At 45.4% G+C, this 18,674-nt stretch overlaps 1 protein-coding gene across 1 annotated transcript in view; it reads left to right on the top strand.

The window, feature by feature from the left end:
* The first annotated feature begins 8,653 nt into the window (after positions 1-8,653).
* mcu (mitochondrial calcium uniporter) overlaps positions 8,654-18,674 on the top strand; it is a 48,394-nt gene continuing 38,373 nt past the window's right edge. Inside the window, exon 1 of the mRNA XM_018738159.2 lies at positions 8,654-8,832. Coding sequence (XP_018593675.1) covers positions 8,716-8,832 — 117 coding nt within the window. The 5' untranslated portion in view covers positions 8,654-8,715. The remainder of the gene's footprint in view (positions 8,833-18,674) is intronic.

The following is an 18,674-nucleotide window of genomic DNA, read 5'->3' as shown; positions in this document are numbered from 1 at the left end:
CTCTCTTCACTTTCATGCCCTAACAGAGTCAGACACTTTCCGTATTTGCCAAGGGTGGAGATTTTGGTGTAATTTATTACAGGAATGCTGTCAACTGCAATTCAGTTACATTACATTACATTTTGCATCGAACTGGCGCCCAAAGTCTGACTCTCGCGCTGTTCACGTCTTGCTCGTTCTCAGTTATCTGTTTACGTTTACATTAACATTTATTCATTTAGCAGAATCTTTTCTCCAAAGCGACGATCATCTCATAGAAAATACAACGTGTTCATTACATTAGCAGGAAGAGACACTTAGATGCAGACACATGATTCTAAAGTTAGTTTGTTACTTTCCGCCAAACTTCCACCATCTGTTGCTCAAGTGATTTCTTTTTGTTACTGGTTATGGACAAACCTTTCCAGTTTGCAAAGAAATGTTCAGACTCAAGTATTTAATATTCACATGTAGTTGATGCTTTTTTCCAAAGTGACTTACAATGTTAAGGTTACATTTATTTACCCCTTTACACAGCTGGGTAGTTTTACTGGAGTGATTCAGGGTAAGTACTTTGCTCAAGGGTGCTACAGCTTGACGTGGGATTCAAACCTGCAACTTGTGGGTCTAGAGGCAGAGGCTCTAATCACCACACTACCTGCTCTCCCCATGGAAGGCCTGTCTATGTAGGACCCAGCAGCACTAATGGAACTACATAAATATTTATGTAGTTAAATTTTTTGAGGGGGGCTGTTCAAAATTCCATTAACACCTGGAGAAGCAGTGGCTTAGAATGACACACACACACACAGTCTGAAACCGCTTGTCCTGAGTGAGGTCGTGGCAAACCGGAACCTAACCCGGCAACACAGGGCACAGGGCTGGGACGCACTCAGGACGGGATGCCAGTCCATCACAGGGCACCCCAAGCGGGACTCGAACCCCACACCCACCAAAGAGCAGGACCTGGCTAAACCTGCTGCGCCACCGCACCCCCCGCAACAGAAGTAACAAATGTTTTAAATGAACAGACATCTAAAATTGAAGCTGAAGAAAGTTCCAGAAATCCCTCTCCTGTTCCGGTTCTCTCCTGTCCTCGGAGTCTCCCTCCACGCATCCTTCGGTGTCCTTCTGCCGAAGTCCCTCCATGTCGTTGCTGCATAAAACAATATGTCACATTTTGCTTCTGTGCTGCCAGACATATTAAGCATCTGTGGTAAATTTCCCTCTGGGTCACAAAGCGTGAAACAGGATATGAAGAAGCTTCTGGAAGTCCAGCAGGCTGTGTAATCCCAGAAACAGTACCATGGTTTGTAGAGAGACTGAGTAAACCTGGTGCAATGAGCACCGGGAGCACGAGCTGAAAAATCACTTCTTACAGTGTTCAGTGTAGAAGTGTCTCCATACAAAAGATGCTGTTGTCACTTAGTCTGTGATTTATCGTACATCGCAGCATCCTTCAGACATGCCTACATTGCATTTACGTAGCAAAACGCTGTTAGAACCAAAGAGACATAAAAACACGTATGAGAAACTTTCAGAAAGAACGTAACACACGTTAACAAGGTGGCCATGAAGTACAGCGAGGAGGAAATTTATTCATTTAGCTGATGCTTTTCTCCAAAGTCACTTCCAGTGTTCAGGTTACAATTACTTACCCATTTATACAGCAGGGTAATTTTACTGGAGCAATTGAGGGTAAGTCCCTTGCTCAAAGGTACAATAGTCAGAAGTGGGGATCAAACTTACAACCTGTGGGTCCAAAGGTAGCAGCTCTAACCGCAACACTACCAGCTGCCCCCCTGTTCTCTTGTTAGTGTGAATCTCAGTCCGACTGTGTGGTGTTCGTAGAGCCTCTGCAATCAGTTTCCTAACATGGTCCAAAAACATGCGTTTCAGGTGAAAGGGCTCTAAATTGCCTGTAGTGCATGTGTATAATCACCATACATTGGACCAGCATTGCACCAACCATGGAAGCCCAGCACTGGTTAAGCGGTTAATGACAGTGAACGGACAGAGGGATGCAATTTCTGCAAGGCATTCTGGAATGTTGAGATGTTGCTCATATGCCATCTTTGTTTCACACACACATTATCTGAAACCACTTGTCCCATGCGGGGTCGTGGGGAGCCGGAGCCTAACCCGGCAACACAGGGCGTAAGGCCGGAGGAGGAGGGGACACACCCAGGACGGGACGCCAGTCCGTTGCAAGGCACCCCAAGCGGGACTCGAACCCCAGACCCACAGGAGAGCAGGACTTGGCCAAACCCGCTGCACCACCACACCCCCCTGTTTCACACCTGGAATCACAAAAGTACACACAAACGCACAGCATATAACCTACCAGGCCTGCCTACTCTGTGACCACAGTTATTTTTACACAAGGCAGCTGGGACTTGAATTCCACAATGCAAAGGATAAATTCAATATTACATTTCTACGTTGCTTCGCTCTTAAGTCACTTTTACTGATGCAAACACCCTGACGTTTCACTGGATAGACTCAGGTTGAATTCCTGGGCTCTAGGGTACAACAGCAGGAACCCAGTTGGGGATGTGAATCAACAACCTTCAGGTTTTGCTCGGCACCAGGGTTACGGTGCAGCTTTGCTTTTATGAAGGTTCAAGTGGGGCAGCAGTCAAAAGGAGGGTGAAGACGTCACATAGAGACGTTCTAGAAGTGATAAGTAAATGGAGCGGGCCCCCCGAAGCCAAAGCACGCCCTTTCGTGAATTATAAAGCTTTACACTGGGTCACTCGTGCAGCTGCATTCACCCACCTGACAGTTACTCTACCCCCAAATTCTATACCCTTCTACCCATGGGCTCGTTGCACAAGAGATCTGAGCTGTAACCAACTACAGTCACAGCGCCGGGCTGAGAGCGAATTGGTTATATTTACACAGATTCCGAGACATTGTGTTATACAACTCACAGCAGGCTCCTCCCTGGCTACCTGCCTAGCAACAGCGAAAGCAGTCGGAGTATCACCAAGGGGATAAATGCAGACGATCAAATTGCAAAAGCTGAAATTCTGGACCTAACTGTGTTTCCACAGACCTGTGATGGGGATGTGTCTGCGAGACTAGTTGTTAAAGAACTAGAACGGTGACCAGGTTACACTCCCAGCAGCTGTACTGCTCTTCAGCTCCCAAACAAGCTGTATGACGAAACACATCTTCTTGCTCCATAGGGGCTATGTTTTGTAGGTGACGCAGCGAGTAGTGCTGCTGTTCGCAGCACCTGTGTGGGGCAAGAGGATGTGGGTTCGATCCCCGCTCAGTCCGTGTGGGTTTCCTCCCACACTCCAAAGACATGCTTTTCAGGTTCACCTATACTGTGTGAGTGATGTGATAGAGAGAGTGTGTGTGTTCCACCGATGTATGGATGAGTGACCCAATGTAAGCAGTGTATCTAGCAGTGTAAATCACCTTGGTAAATAAGGTGTGTGTAAGTTCATTAGAAGTCATTTGGAGAAAAGTGTCTGCTTAATAAATACATGTAAGTTGGGTGAAAGATTTTTTTTTACCCTATGCAGCTAATTTGATTAAACATTTAAAGCTGTGAGACAAGATAAAGCAAAGACATACAGTAAATACCTACCAGCTTTTTACTGTTAAAGGACAATTTTTTGCTCAAGTCCAGTTTGACTTTGTCCGCTTTTCTTCATGAGCACCTTAAAAGTGTCGCTGTTCCCCTAACAGCAGGCAAGTACTTTTTTATAGATAAGCAAGAAATACAACTGAAAACTTGTCTGCGAAGACTAAACTGCTGGGATCATCTACTGGAAGTATGGATTGGACGGACTTCGGTCATGTACCAGGATCCGGCACGGGATCGAGCGCAGGGTCTGCACGTTTCAATCTCTACACCTATGTACTTGGGCAGAGATGCGACTGTCACTTTACACGTTTGTAAATTAAAAATGTCTCGGCCGTGGGTGACATAAGGCTGAAGAGGAACGGTGGTTTAAAGCTCTCGTCTGGCCCGTCGGCTCTCAAGAAAAACGAAAGAAAGAGCCTATTTGATATAAAGGTAATGAGCCCCTGCAAAGTAAATATTTCATGTTTGCATGTGGCCCACAGTTCCGAGACTGCTGACGGCTGGGTGAGGGGCATGGCGACGTGTTGCCCTCAGCTGTCAGGCATCTCAATGGCAATGTTATTGCAGCGTGTGGCATGCTCTCTACGGCATTTCCTGCATTATCCAGGGCTGACCTTGAAAGAAGAGCAGAGAATGTTCTATTCCCCATCCCTCTCTCCCTGCCTGGCCTGTGTCTCAGTTTTAACATGTGTACATATCTGATTACGTATGTAGAAACCTTTTGCGTGAAATCGTGCGCTTGAGCGATCGCGTAATTGTGTGCGTTGTTGCCTGTATATTTGCTGCCGTGAAGCAGCACGATCGTTTCTATAACGTATCGCATTTAAACACACGCAGGACTATGTGTCACTCCGTGTGTGAGCATGTGTTTATCTGGTAACTTGACTTGTGTGTGACCCGGTGGGTTTGTGGGTGCGGCAGCCTCACTGCTAACACAGATAAGCAGCAAGGTGTCCTTCGCAAGCGCTTGGGTTTGGGCTGCGGAGGGCGGTGCGCACCGTCATACAGGGACAAAGTCTCATCTCCACCGCTTGAATTTTTCTAGCTCCTAACTACAAAGTGGTACCACTGACACTTGGGCCTCAGTCCTTCAGCGCCTGGTACAATTGCAGGAGGAAGAGTCACATGCGTCCAGCACGCAACTCTTGAGGCCGGTCCATAAATGAAGATGTTTGCATTTCACACTGATACAGACAGCTGGCACGGGTAGAACGGGCCATGCGGAGCGGACAGGAGCGCATGGGTCAGCAACAGGTGTCTGTCAAACGTAACACTAACCAGAGACCATCTATTTAAAGAAACGGAGCCACATAGGCCATGCACACACATTTATTCACACACATACACATACCAACCACGTTTTAGATGAGAGATCCGTCTAGGAAGCAATAAAATGCCACCGATTTTATGCTGCAGACCTGAAGGAGTCTATAGTCCACTTGGGCAGATTGAGCTCTGTTCCAAACTGAACACGATAGTGTCTAGGTGAGGAACGTATGGGCATGACTGCACGTGCAGGTTGGATTTATTTTACTCACTTGGTATTAGAGGAATCGCGATTTTGATCTAAAGATTGTTCCTTGGATGTTACTGTACGTTCGGAGAGAAATTAATGCCGCCTGCTGAACTCTCGCTCTAGGGAGCTGCAGGAGGAGAAGACCTTGGAGTACCTTGTTTGTCTCCTGTCTGATCATTAGCATTTATATTGCATCACCCACAGAGTACGGCGAGCTACACCTGGGACAGGACAGGGGTGAGCCTGGGAGGGGGCACACTGGGCGAAAAACAGTCCAATCCTATGTCTTGTACTTGAAATGAGCATTAATTGAGAACTCAGGCACTGGCGTTACGGCGACTGGCTGCTACCTTTGCCGAAGCCAGCGTAACTTCCGGAATAGATAAATATTTGCAGCATCACTGGCAGGCGAAATGTGGCGTTGGAGCCAGGCTGAAGCGACATGAAAATATCCACCTGAAGCAACACACAGAATAGGTTTTTTTTCCCGGTTCCCCAGTGAAGTGGAACACAATTCAGTGTCTTCCAAGTCTCCCTCTTAGAGCTTCAGGAGGTGATTAGCAGAGCTGGACTAGGTGAGGAGTCTGTCGGCAGCTGGGATAGGAATTCATCAGTATAGGCATCATTATGCTTGCATTATCTGGAAAAAAATTCGTGTTTAGTCGCGAGTGCCTCATTTTATACTTTGTTTCGTAAGAAGGGACTTTAGATCAGGTGGGCAATCTGGCCTTGCCAACTGAAAAGCACATACTGAGGGCAGCATCACTCTACCAATTAAATCTATATGAATGTTGCACTGACTGCAAACAATACAACTGTACTTATACAGTAGGGGACAGCTGGTAGTGTAGTGGTTTGAGCTGCTGCCTTTTGATCTAAAAGTCACAGGTTCAATCCCCACCTCCAGCTGTAGTACCCTTGAGCAAGGTACTTACCCTAAATTGCTCCAGTAAAATTACCCAGCTGTATAAACAGGGGAATAATTGTAACCTTAACACTGTAAGTTGCTTTGGAGAAAAGCATCAGGAAAATGTAATATGGGGTTCATGCTAAGGGGGAAGGGCACCAATCTCCTGGTATCATGATGACCTGTGCCTCCCCCACACATTGTCACTATATGAGGAGAATGGTATGAAAAGCTTCTCAATAAAAGAGGAATGTCAGCTTCAGAAGGGGAGTGTTGCATTTGCTGTCAAAGGAGCAGCAAGAGTGGTTTGACTGGAGAGGTGGCAGGAAATGTGCAGCCATGTGGACTCTGGCCAGTTGGAGACTGTAAGTTTGAATGTGGGGTGGAGCACGGATGTTGTGAGTCATTCTCAAGGCACCGCCCTGTTGCAATTAGGTATTATACAGGAAATTTACAAGGGTCAGTAAAAAGTATGCACAATACACACATACACATCATCTGAACCGCTTGTCCCACATGGGGTCGTGGTGAGCCGGAGCCTAACCCGGCAACACAGGATGTAAGGCTGGAGGGGGAGGGGACGCACCCAGGACGGGACGCCAGTCCATCGCAAGGCACCCCAAGCAGGACTTGAACCCCAGACCCACCGGAGAGCGGGACCTGGTCCAACCCACTGCGCCACCGCGCCCCCCAACATGCATAATACATTTATGAAAAAGTTAAGGCATTATTGCAGATAGCGTCATATCAAGTCATGGGTCTTCAAACCCATTTTTGCCGTACAGACCAACCTTGAGACAACTGGGGGGTTGTGTTAATTACAAAACATTTCTGAAAGTGGTTAACACTGACATCGAGTGAACCTGCAACAGTAGGATCTCCTCTGTACCATATTACAAGAGTAAATAAGAAGCGTTGTCACCTGCTCAGCCAGTTAGTCAGTCAGTATGTCAAATTTTGCTTATGGCTGAAACCCTTGTGCTACTGGTGTCAGGATGAAAGTAGTTAAAGGGAAAAAAAAAGAATAAAAACAGAGTGGATAGCAGAGAAATACAAATGTCCAGAGATGAGAAGTGTGTGTGTCTGTGTCTAGACTGTTTATGTGAATACTGTTTACTACACATTACTACCCCTTCTTAAAAAAAAAAAAAAAACAGACATATACAAGCACTCAGGTCACGACAGGCCCTTTTAAAAACACTGAAACTTTTAGCATTTCCTCAATACAGACCTTGTCGCACCTAATCCGCAGCAGTGTGTGCTTGTGTCGGGGACCGTCTCCATAGCGACAGCAAAGTTTTTTTTTTTTTTTTTAATTTATTTATACATCTTACCCCGTCATATGTTCAGACGTGATCCTCCTGCTGCTGAATAAAGGAACTCGGCCATTCTTGCTGAGATACTCCAAGCTCCAGAATACAGTAAACTCTTGACACGTAAGGTTTCAAACTCCAGATCGCATTGTGTTCATCAGTTCATCATGACTCATTAAAATTTCACCCTGTATATCAAGTAAACATTTGTACTAAATGTCCCTCAAAAATGATTTCATTCTTCTGGAGGGAATTCACACATTTATTTACTTATCAGACACTTTTCTCCAAAGCAACTTCCAGTGAATTCTATGTAGTGTTATGAGCCCACACACCTGATTCAGCGCGGTGACTTACACTGCTAGATCCACTACTTACACTGGGTCACTCATCCATACATCAGTGGAACAGACACACACACACACACACATTCTCTCTGTCACTCACTCACACACTATGGGGGAACCTGAACAGCATGTCTTTGGACTGTGGGAGGAAACCAGAGCACCCGGAGGAAACCCACACAGATTGAGCAGGTTTCGAACCCACATCCTCTCACACCACCCAGGCGCTACTCGCTGTATCACCGTGCCTCCCATTTAGTTCATGTAGGCTGTTATACCTGAGGTTGGCAACAGTTGGTAGAAGAGGTGGCCTGGGTTTCGCACCCCTGTCTGTCCAAATCTGAGCTGGCTCATTAAGCACAGTAAAGAAGATTATTATGTCACGCTGCAAAGCAGTGAATCACATTCGCTGCCCACTTTTCATATCTGAAGTAGATAGCGTTTGCTTTGCACTGTATGATCCGATGCGCTTCGAGGCCCGGCGAGGCGCGCAAAGTCTAACCGTCCAACTTCTCTTCCTGTATGGGTGAACCGACGTCGTGGCCGCGGAGTCCGAGAAATTCATCTCGACTCGTTTGATTGGCTGAGCGCTGTGTGATTGGCATGGCGCTCAGCCAACCGCGAATAACAACTCGGTCTGTGGAAGCCTTTCTGACTGGACAGAAAGTAGAGAGACATGCCTATGAGGTAGCCGCTGAACCAATGAGAATGCTGCTTTCGTAGTTCCTCATGTTCTAAAACTTAATTTAAGTCTTACATATTTCTTGTGAAAGCTTCGTATGAAGCTTATGTATAGCGATAAGTATATAGCTTTTAACAAGGATGGTCCAAGTAGGTTTACACTATTGTGACAGCAAGCATTTGCGGTGTACGAGTGCTGCAGCTTCGCCTCAGTCAGTGCCGAACCCATTGGGCGGGCGGTGACAGGGAAAAGGGAGAGCCCGGCCTAATAAGCCCGCCCCCTCCTCATCCTCCCCTCCTCTCACTCACTCAGTCACTCCCTCCCTCGGTTCGCCCGCAGCGCTCCCCGTCTCGGCCGACGATTCACTCCGGAGATGGCTGCGAAAGTGTGCAGAACGGTGCTCCACTTGTCCCGGAGCGGCGGAATGGTGGCGGCTGGCTTTCCCGCCTTGAGTGTTTCTTCACACCGTCACTCGCCGCACATAAGACCGGTGAGTGCCAGTCACCGGGTCGGTCCGCAGCGCTGAGCAGAGATTAGGAGACGGAGAAGGGGAGGAGGAGGAGGTGGAGGAGGTGGTGGTGGAGGAAGGCGGTGGTTGGTTGGGGGGGGGGGACCGCGGAAACGCTCTACCTCTCGGTCGTTCTCTCCTAACGCGACTCCGTTGCCTGTGTGCGCGTGTGCAGTCAAAGTTGTTCGAGTGCCGCGAAGAGCCAGTTGCTGCAGGTAGCGCGCCTCCTAAATCAGTACGGCGTCTGCGTCCGGGCGCCGCGCGCACTCGCAACACGAACACCCCCCGCCCCCGGTGCGCGCGCGCGCGCGCACACACACTCTCGCTCGCAATGCAGCGTTCAGAGACGGCAACCGTCCCGCGCGTGCATGATGATGATCATGATTCCCTTGTGGGTTCTTCCTGTCAGTAAGGCGACTCGCGCCGTCGCGGAGAATCATGTCGGCAGTGAAGTGTGTGTGTGTGTCACGGGAGGGTCTCCGTGGTTTCACCTTGACGCAACAGTGCCCCCTCTTAACAACTTCAACCCGGGGCGGGTGTCCGTCCAGCCCACCGTTACACACACACACACACACACGTCACGGCCACTTCCTCGCGAAGACAGGAGAGGCGCGCGGGGCGGAACCGCGGGACTCCTGCGCGGCTCGGCCGGTGCTGCCGGTACATTTTTACATGTGTTTACCCTAGTTGCACCCGGGGTCGGGAAACCACAGGGGTAAGTTAGTTCCTCTGCTCTAGCCCTACCCACGCGCCGCCCTCTTCAGTGGGGGGTGGGTTTGTGTGTGTGTGTGTGTGAGTGAGAGAGAAACCGGGAGAGAGTGACAGTGCGGCAGTGCTCACAGGAACTCGTATTTCCTTGCTCGTTTCACTGACCCCCTTCACCCCCCCCTACGGAGTCCACGTGTCTCCTCTTCAGTGGGACTTCCAGGGTTTCCTGTGCAACGCGATGTGACCTGAAAGAACTCCTGTGTGTGTGTGTGTGTGTCACCTGCCAGTCACACACTGCGAGGATGATGGTACAGGACTTCGCTCCATTGTGTCTGTACCCTCTCAAAGGGGAACGAACACACACACACACACACACTCCTGCTGCTGCTGTAACACTTGAAGTCTACAGTAACTGCGCTGTATTTGAGGGGGTGCAAGAGAAGCGTAAGGGAAATGAAACAACGTTCAGCTGGAAAGGGTCACAGGGTCACTTTCGTTATTGAAACTCAATTGCGGGGAGCAGTGGGCAGGTAGGAGCTCAGTGATGGGGGTGGGGTGGGCTGGGGATCTGTACTGGGGGCTCAGGTGGGCCTGATGGGATATGATGTTATGGCAGTGAGCCCTAGTGCCGCGCTGTCTGGCCTGCTGTGGCAGGTAGCCGTCTCCAGCGCGCTCGGTGCCCTTGGCCCTCAGACTGGATTACGGGGGGGGGCGGCGGACCCCTGCTGTCGCCGGTCTCCTTGACGTGCTCGGGCAGTCATGTTTCGTGGGATATCTGGAGGATTACGAAGGCATCGCTCAGCGCAGCGATGTTCCCGGCCGCTCGGAGGCCCGTGGCCGCGAAGACCCCCAGGGGGATGCTGTGTTCCATTGTTCTGTACTCAGAATCTAAATCCATCCAAGAGCGGCTGCTGTTGCTTTCAGAGACGGCCGTGCCTCGTAAAACCGTATGTTCATTTTTTCCTGTTTCTGTCAGACTTTGCTTGAGGCCTAGCTGTGGCTGACTTGTTTCGCAGTCTCCCAAAGATGTCTCAATGCCCCCACTCCATCAAAGGATGGATAGTCTGCAGAGCCAATGCCATGAAGCTCTTTAGCTGTCAGATTTTTGCTGAGATTCTCAAGTCATATGTCTGCATCCAGATCTCTCCTCCTTCTGAAGTAATGCACTCTTTGTATTTTTTTTTTTTTAAACTCTGAGATGTCGTTTTGCACAAAAACTTATGCTAAATGAATACATGTACAATTCATAAGCCCGGCATTGTGTTGTGGCGGCCTCGTTCAAAATGCTTGTCTCGAGCTGATCGTGCTCCAAAGTAGGTACACGCTTGGTAACTTCCGAACCTGCATTTTGAGAAACAAGGGTTACCGCTTATGTCCAGCCTTGCGTTTGGGCCACAGTCCATCTTATGCTTGGTAAATTCAAGCTATGATGTCTGTTTTTCATGATGGCCTGGAGCTCCATATTGCCTTATGTCTCTTGTTACTGAGGAGGACAGACAAGTGGTGGAACAGCAGAAGATGACCAGTAGATCATTGAAATGAGGTCTGGGAGTTTGGCTGCTACTCCATTGGAAAAGGTCTTTGAGTTGCATCACTCTTGACCTGGCTGTCAAAGGAAAGGGTTCAGAGCTAATGCTTGAGAAGGGCAAGAGTTCTGGACAGTGGATGTGCTCATAAATTCTGTGTTGCTGTGTAGTTTCAAATCCCATCTCTCTATGTTTATGGGACTTCCAGTTTTCCATCAACATGCTTCTTGGTTAGCAGCCTGAGCTGGCCTTCTGCATACTTAGACCTTTCCTCCATGTTCATACTGGTAGTGTCTTGCAGTCCCTTAGGTTCTCATAACATTTTTCTCCAAAGTAATTTGCAACATAAGGTTTGTATACTGAGTTACATAAAATTATGTACCTAATTATACAACTAGTTCATTTTAATTAGACCAATTCATGGCAAGTGTCTTACTTGTGTAGTACAGTAATAGCATGGGATTAGAATAAAGGTCTTTTTATTGCAAGAAAACTGTGACCACTAAAATGCTGCCTGTGACTTCGTAGCTAAAAATTTTTTTTCCAGGAACCTTTAAGATAGCTGCAGTTGTTTTTTTGAATATTTCTGCCTCCAGGTTCAGCCCCCCAACACCTCATTGATGTCTGTGCTGTCACTCAGCACCACAGTAGGACCACCAACTGGATGCAAATCCCATTAGGATCTCAATAAATTAATTAACCCTTGCCAGTTAAGTGGACTCTAGGGCTGAAGATCACTGAAGTAATTGTGGATTAGTTGCATAAGAGACTCATCTTTGGTGGTGGGAATTCCCGCCTGTCACTTTGTGATGGTGCTAGGTGATTTTTAATGAATGAAATTATTTTCATGATCATATGGGCTTGCTCATCTGGCCTAATTTAGTTTCAGGAGGAATTCACTTTTGAAGAGCGGGGGTAATTGACAGTTACTCAAGGGCTTGTTTGATGGACAGCTGTGATATCTGTAGAGGTTCTATTAATGATTTATCATATTTATACTGAAAACTGGCATTTTTATCTTGTAGGTTTTACATTGTATTTGAGTGTTTAATGCGACGTTTCTCGCCATCCTGTTGTAATCATGCGATGGGTTTTCTTTGTGCAAAGTCTAACCCCTGTACACATAGCAGTAGTAAGGGAGATACCTGATTTGCCATTCTTGTAACTCTGCATTTATTGAAGACGTCATTGAGTTTATTGGGAGGAAAATGAGAAATTGACACTTCAGCGTTGTGGTTAAGCGATGCAGTTGGTAATGTGAGACGTTCATTGCGGCGTACTTCTGCATTCTGTAGGCCTCGTCAGTGGTCAACATGAACGCTCATCGTGTTATCTCTGACTCATCTGCATAATCCTTACTCTGAATCCTCCTCGGTGCCCCCAGAATTCTAGTTTTTGTCATTTAGTCTTGGTCTGTCCACAAGGCCCTGTACACACCAGGAAGAGTACAGCATTTCATAGAACATCTGTTGCTGATGGGAGTGTTCTCAGCTAGCAAAGTCCTAAATAGATGTCCGTGCAGCGATAGGGTGTGAGGCCCGAGCCAGCTGAAGTTCCCCAAATGGGTTCCCGAGCAGGAAACTGTTGATCGTCATACAGCATGCCTCAGATGGACGGTGGGGAAGCTTTGTTGGGGAACCTTGTAGGCTTGCTTTGAGTTGAGAGCTGTCCCCTGAGACACTTGAAGATGGTCTGATGAAAAAAATTGAGTTTCTCACCATTGCTAATGACCATTTGAGCAGCAAGTCATATGAGTCAAGCAGATGGCTACAGACTGCTAGAGAAAGCTTTGAATTTACTGTCAAAATGTCCTCTCCCCTGTTTGGTTACATTATAAACAGTTTTTCGTTTAATAATTCAGGCAGAAATCCAAATGAATTATTTTGAGGTCTCATTCCTGTATTGTCTTTAGAATTGAAAGGCTGAGGTACAGGGTAACGATGATGAAAGTGATAAAATTAGCAGAATTTCTCAGTCTCACTGCCAATAAATGCAACAGCCAATTCAGGGTTTCATAACAATGCTAAGTTGCTGTTGAGCTTGTAACGTGATACAAATGATATATTAAATTACATACTGAGCGATTTCCAATAACAACTGACTGACTAGAGGCAGTACAATAGGGACATTACTGACACGTTCCCATATGAATGGGGGACACGAAGCTTTGGGTTTCCTACGTAATGATGGCACATCAGAGAAGCGATGTCCAGCATGGTTTTCCAGGTTGGTCGGTGTAAATGTTTTGACTCGGAGATATTTCTGCTGTTGATGTTGGTGACTTGTTTATCTCCAATTGTTTGCATAATCAATGACTTCTGAAGGTTAAACTGCTCTATTACCTATAAGTCAAGGTGACTGTAATCATGTTTCCTTCCTTGTTGTCCTTTTTCATTGACTGTGGGTTCATCTTGAGAAAAAGTGAAATGTGCGAATGTGTTTGAGTTTAAAAAAAAAAAAAAAAAAAAAAATACCAATAGTGTTCTAGAAAGTGCTCCTTTGAAGAACAACCAACATTTGGAACTACTTGGGTCAGGATTATTACATGTTGGCTCTGGAATGCTGAGACCTTCTAGCTGCTCTTTTTCTGCTGGGAACTAGGAGGGGGTTCGTTTCAAGATAGTTTCTTTAATCGGGTGGTTTGCAGCCCAAGTCGAACACAAACGTGCTGTGGTTGAAATTGTCTGATGTTTTTTTAATCAAACTGGCCATGTCAGCTGGGACTCATGGACCGTCCTGACGTTCAGGTATTTCTCTCGTGCTTCTCTGCCTTCACCTCTGCACTTCAGCTCTGAGTGCGGTTTGACCGTGTGTCACTCGCCGCTCTTCAGCCCGTTTCCTTTCTCACTCGCCAGTTGCGCTGGCACGCAGGGGGTCACGCCATATCCACTGTAGAGGAAGTGATGTAGGAGGAGGGCTGGGTCCATAGTGTGTATCCGTTAAACTGCAAGTTCAAACAGCCACATTGCACAACATTATTTCATTGCTTAGTTGATGCTTTTATATGTTGCATTGTATGAGTCTGATGCAGCTGGATGTTACAGGAGCATTTCTGGTTATGTAATGTTCTAAAAGGTACAACAGCAGGTCCTCTCTTGGCCCTTGAAGTGACAACCACCTTGCAACCTCTAGTAGTGAATTCAGATATGAATTATGAGTGTCAATGAGGGGCATGTAAAAAGCTAAGAAATGTAGTTTAATATGACCTGTTAAACGATAGTTTTTTTTCTGTAAAAAATAGGTGCTGTGATTCAGCTGATTTGAGGGATTTTCATTTCTGCATGTAAACCTTTCTTTCTGTTCATGAAATACACTCTTAACTCTATTTCCCTTTTATAGAAAAGTGTCTGATAAATGAATATATGTGAATGAAAGCCTGAGAAGGTGCTCTTTTTCAGTTTGATCAATTCTTATTTGATAGCCTAGAGGTGTGTGCTTCAGTATAGAGTTAAATTCTTTAACTGTGGTTCTACACGCCAAACAAGAAGTTAAATGGAAATTGCATTTGGTTGACACTGTTTTAGTGTTTGCTTTTATCACCATAGTCCGCTTTTTAAAACGCTGTACGATTTTCACCTGCATCATCTCAATTTCTTTCATTCACCAGTGGTCTGTTCAGCAAGTGCACCCTGTCACATTAATTTCATTTCAGTGGTATATTTAATTGAAAACAGTAAATGTTGTCTGACAGCTGGGATTCAAAACAGTTCATCATTTTAAGAGCTTCTTTAAAATCCATAGCACTCTGTCCCATTTTGGTAAGCAGAAAATCAAACTGATGAAACTGAAAAACAAAGTCCAAGAGAAGGGGTGATATCATGGTAAAAGTTATGTGCGGTTTGTGAATTCCTTGGCATCTCCCTGCACCCAACGAGAAGAGAGCTGAGAAAACATTGTAGAGTACAGACGCTCCTCTACTTAGAATATTTCGACTTATGATTTTTCAAAGTTACGATGGTACGATAGCGATACGTGTTCGGTAGAACTTCAAATTTTGAATTTAGATCTGTTCGCAGCATCCGCTCAACCTCGATCGCAGTCTCTGTAGTGATCGCGCCAATGAGTGTAAACAAGCGATACTGTGTTGAAAGGATTTTTTCTTACAGCATTTTGTGTTTTCACATCCCATCATGTCTACTAAACGCCCATGTGTGTCTCCTTAAATTTGCCCAGCTGTAGGCTATGGTAACTGTTCTGAGCACGTTTAAGGTAGACTAGGCTATGGTGTTCGCTAGGTGCTGTACTCTATTTTTCGACTTACGATTATTCCACTTACGATGGGTTTATCGAAACGTAGTTGTAGAGGATCTGTACTGTAATTGTGATGCACAAGGGATGTGAAGTCATCAAATTTTTTGCAATATCGCACCAGTTGTGTATGCCAAGATTTATTTGCTTATTAACTATCTGCTCTCTAAATTAACGTTAAACGGTTGAATCACTCAAACCTTTTTTAGAGCACGCACCCTTAAATTTAGCATTATGTTCTTCGTTTGTAGTGTTGAGAAACACAAGTGAGTGATATATCTCTAAGTAAAAACAACAAAAGGAACACAGTAAAGTTCTCATTTTGCCCAGAATGAAAACTGCTGCCTTGCAAATGCACCATGGCTGGCTGCTCCCTTTAGCCATGTGAAATCATTTCTTTTTGGATTTTTATTTTCTGTCTTCTTCTCTTTAGGCGGTGTGGTCATGCGGAAACCATTTTTATTTAATCATCTGCCTGTTTGCTTTTTCCCCCAGTTGTTTTGAGTCTGTTTTTGTGCTGTAAAATAGTCATCTTTTTATTTCACTGCTTGTTTCTAAACAATGTATTTACTGTTGAAAGAAAAACATAACCCTGCAGATTTTCTATTGTTTGTAATTTTGTGTAATTCTGAAACGTAAAGAATGCCCTTTTGCTGTAAAGAATGCTCTTTTGTGGGAAGAAATTTCTCGACCCATTTAGATAATGGAATTTTGCTTTGCTCATGTTGTCCTTACCCTTTTCGCTAAGTGTAAAAGTCTAGAAGGTTTGAGACTGTGGGGGGGGGGGGGATCGTTGTTCCTTTGCATTGTTAAACTTAGTTTTTACTGAATTTTTTTTTTATGTGTTGATGTAACTTTTCCTTTCAATGTTTGTTTCAGCAGTTCACACAAAATGCGGTGTTTTATGACTCCCTTTTCTGCACCTATCTGGAGAAATCCTCCTTCCAGTACTTCCCTAGAAATCAGGTCTAATGTAGAATAAATCAGTGTTCTGGCTGCTGGTAAGAAATGGTTATTTGGGAGGGGGACAGTAAGGCTGATGTTATCGCATCACCAAAAATAGAATTCCCTGCTTGCGTTCCACATACCAAGTTTATTGGATTAGAAATTCTTTCCCTCCTTTTCCAAATCGTCCATTAACACAGTGCTGGAGTGCAAGTGCCAGCAGAACTCCATTTAGTCGCCTATGAAGTCTTGAGCTACGGGGGTTAGTTGGCTCTCACGAGTCCTGGGTGCTTAACTGGGGCCGTAGCGCGTTGACGGGCCAGAATGGCTGCTGTCGCTCTTCCCCATGTGTCATCAAATCACCAGAGTACATCTCACATACTGTACATTGGATACATCGGAATATGCGCTTTCGAAGATACGTCTATTTTCCAGCTTTATTTTTTCACTGATCATTTGTAATTTTATTATAGAACAAAGAAGCCTACTTTTCTGAATCCTGCCATCAGTTGGCAGTAAAAGGCACCCAAACAGAAGAGTTAAATTAATAATAGTAGTATCATACATTATAATGAAAATAAAATGGAGATAAATCATTGCAGCTGCAGACTCTGTTGCTGCCTTGATATAGTGCTGTTTTGTTCTCATTATAATTGCTATACTCAACATTTTAACATAACCTTGCTGCTGGGTAAAATGAGGCAACATCTGTATTACTCACCTTTCATGAATTGTGTGGATGATAAAGTTCAAAGTGGTGGAAACTCTGTTTACGAGATGAATCGGTCTACGATGGTATGTAATACGAGCTTGTGGAGAAGACATTTTTATTTAGTGAGTTATTGTAAATTTAATGTAGTTTGAAGTAATAAAAATAATTCACGGCACAGGGCTTGAAACGTATTAATGCTGTGTTGTGGGATTTATGAACATGCTTGTAGTGTCAGTTGTTTGTACAGTGAGCAACCAGTGTAATGTGAAGTTTGGTTATTGTTGGGTTATTGTCTCTTTCTTTGCATCAAGGGGGGATTGTTGTGGGGTACTGTAGGTGTGCTCTTTCAGGGTGGGAATGTTACCTTGACTACAGCTCTCCCTGCCAAATGTGCAGTTGGCTCATGCTAGAGGGTCTCGCTAGAAGATGGATTTGCCCCTCAGAAGGTCTCCGCAAGCAAACGAACACCTAATAGTTTCCACGCCAGCGCTCTGTGGCTCAGTGCAGAAACAACAGTTTGCTTGTGCCGTATTGTTTTTCGAGCAGTGTACGTCGATTGAGACCATGAGATCCTTTGACTTTGCGCGCTGCATCGTTTCTTGACTGCTCCCAGGTCGCTGTTCCAGGAGCAGGTGAGGGGTCCCCAGTCTCTCCTGTCCAAATCAATCACGCTGCGTTTTTAATAGGAACAAACGTCCTGCTGGAGGAGCAGAACTTTTCAAAGGAAAACAGAGGAAATAAGTGAGAAGAAGGGATTGTGTTCTCTAGTTGGATTTAATTAGCTGCCTGTCCCAGAGCAGGAAATCGATAGACTGCTCACACGTAGGATGGCTGCTCTGCGTGGCGGCGCTGAGTGACAGGATGTCTCTCACCCAGCAGCGTGTACAGGTACATTCACAGCACTCGCAAGAATCCTTGGACCCATTAGAATGAAGTTTAATAGCTATGGGTTGGGTCATAGACTCTGGAAAAGTGAGTATTGTTACGCCTCTAATTTAATTTTTCAGAGTATTAATGGGCAGAGTTCTGATTCACTTTGTGCTATACTGCCTATACATTGTGTAGTGTGATACACCAGACACAGATGCATTATTATGGTCACGTTATTGACATGCTCAGTCTATCACATATAAGGAGTTGTCGATGTCTTCATTAAAAGGCTTAATTTTGTAAATTAAAATGTAACATGGGAGTTGTTATAGTTCTTTGTGTGAAACTTGTCAACTTGTTTCAATGTGACATTTAGTAATTTGTGGTAAAATGGTAAATCCCTTTCGTCAATCACAGAGAGGTATGAGTTGATGAAGGTGAATTGTGCGTTATGTTTCCCGTTGGAGGATCATCGCAATTCCGTTGGTTTTGCTACCGCTATATCGCGACGTGCACGTATTCTTATCTGGTTGTGTGGATAGATAAAAGCAATTGGTTTTGTTTGTGCAGTTGTTTATGCATCCACTTGTGTGATGAACATTGGTTCATATGATGGAAAGAAAGAAACTGCACTTTAGTATCACACTTCTGCATCTAAGTGTCTCTTTCTGCTAATGTAATGAACACATTGTATTTTCTATGAGATGTACGTCGCTTTGGAGAAAAGATTCTGCTACACGAATGCATGTAAATGTAAAGGTTATCACCGTATGATCGTCTCCTACATTCTTGTTATAAGGGGCTCGATATTGGGG

The sequence above is a fragment of the Scleropages formosus genome, chromosome 8 (genome assembly GCF_900964775.1).
Source record: "Scleropages formosus chromosome 8, fSclFor1.1, whole genome shotgun sequence".
NCBI classification, from domain to species: Eukaryota; Metazoa; Chordata; class Actinopteri; order Osteoglossiformes; family Osteoglossidae; genus Scleropages; species Scleropages formosus.
This window is presented reverse-complemented; position numbering and strand designations above follow the sequence as displayed.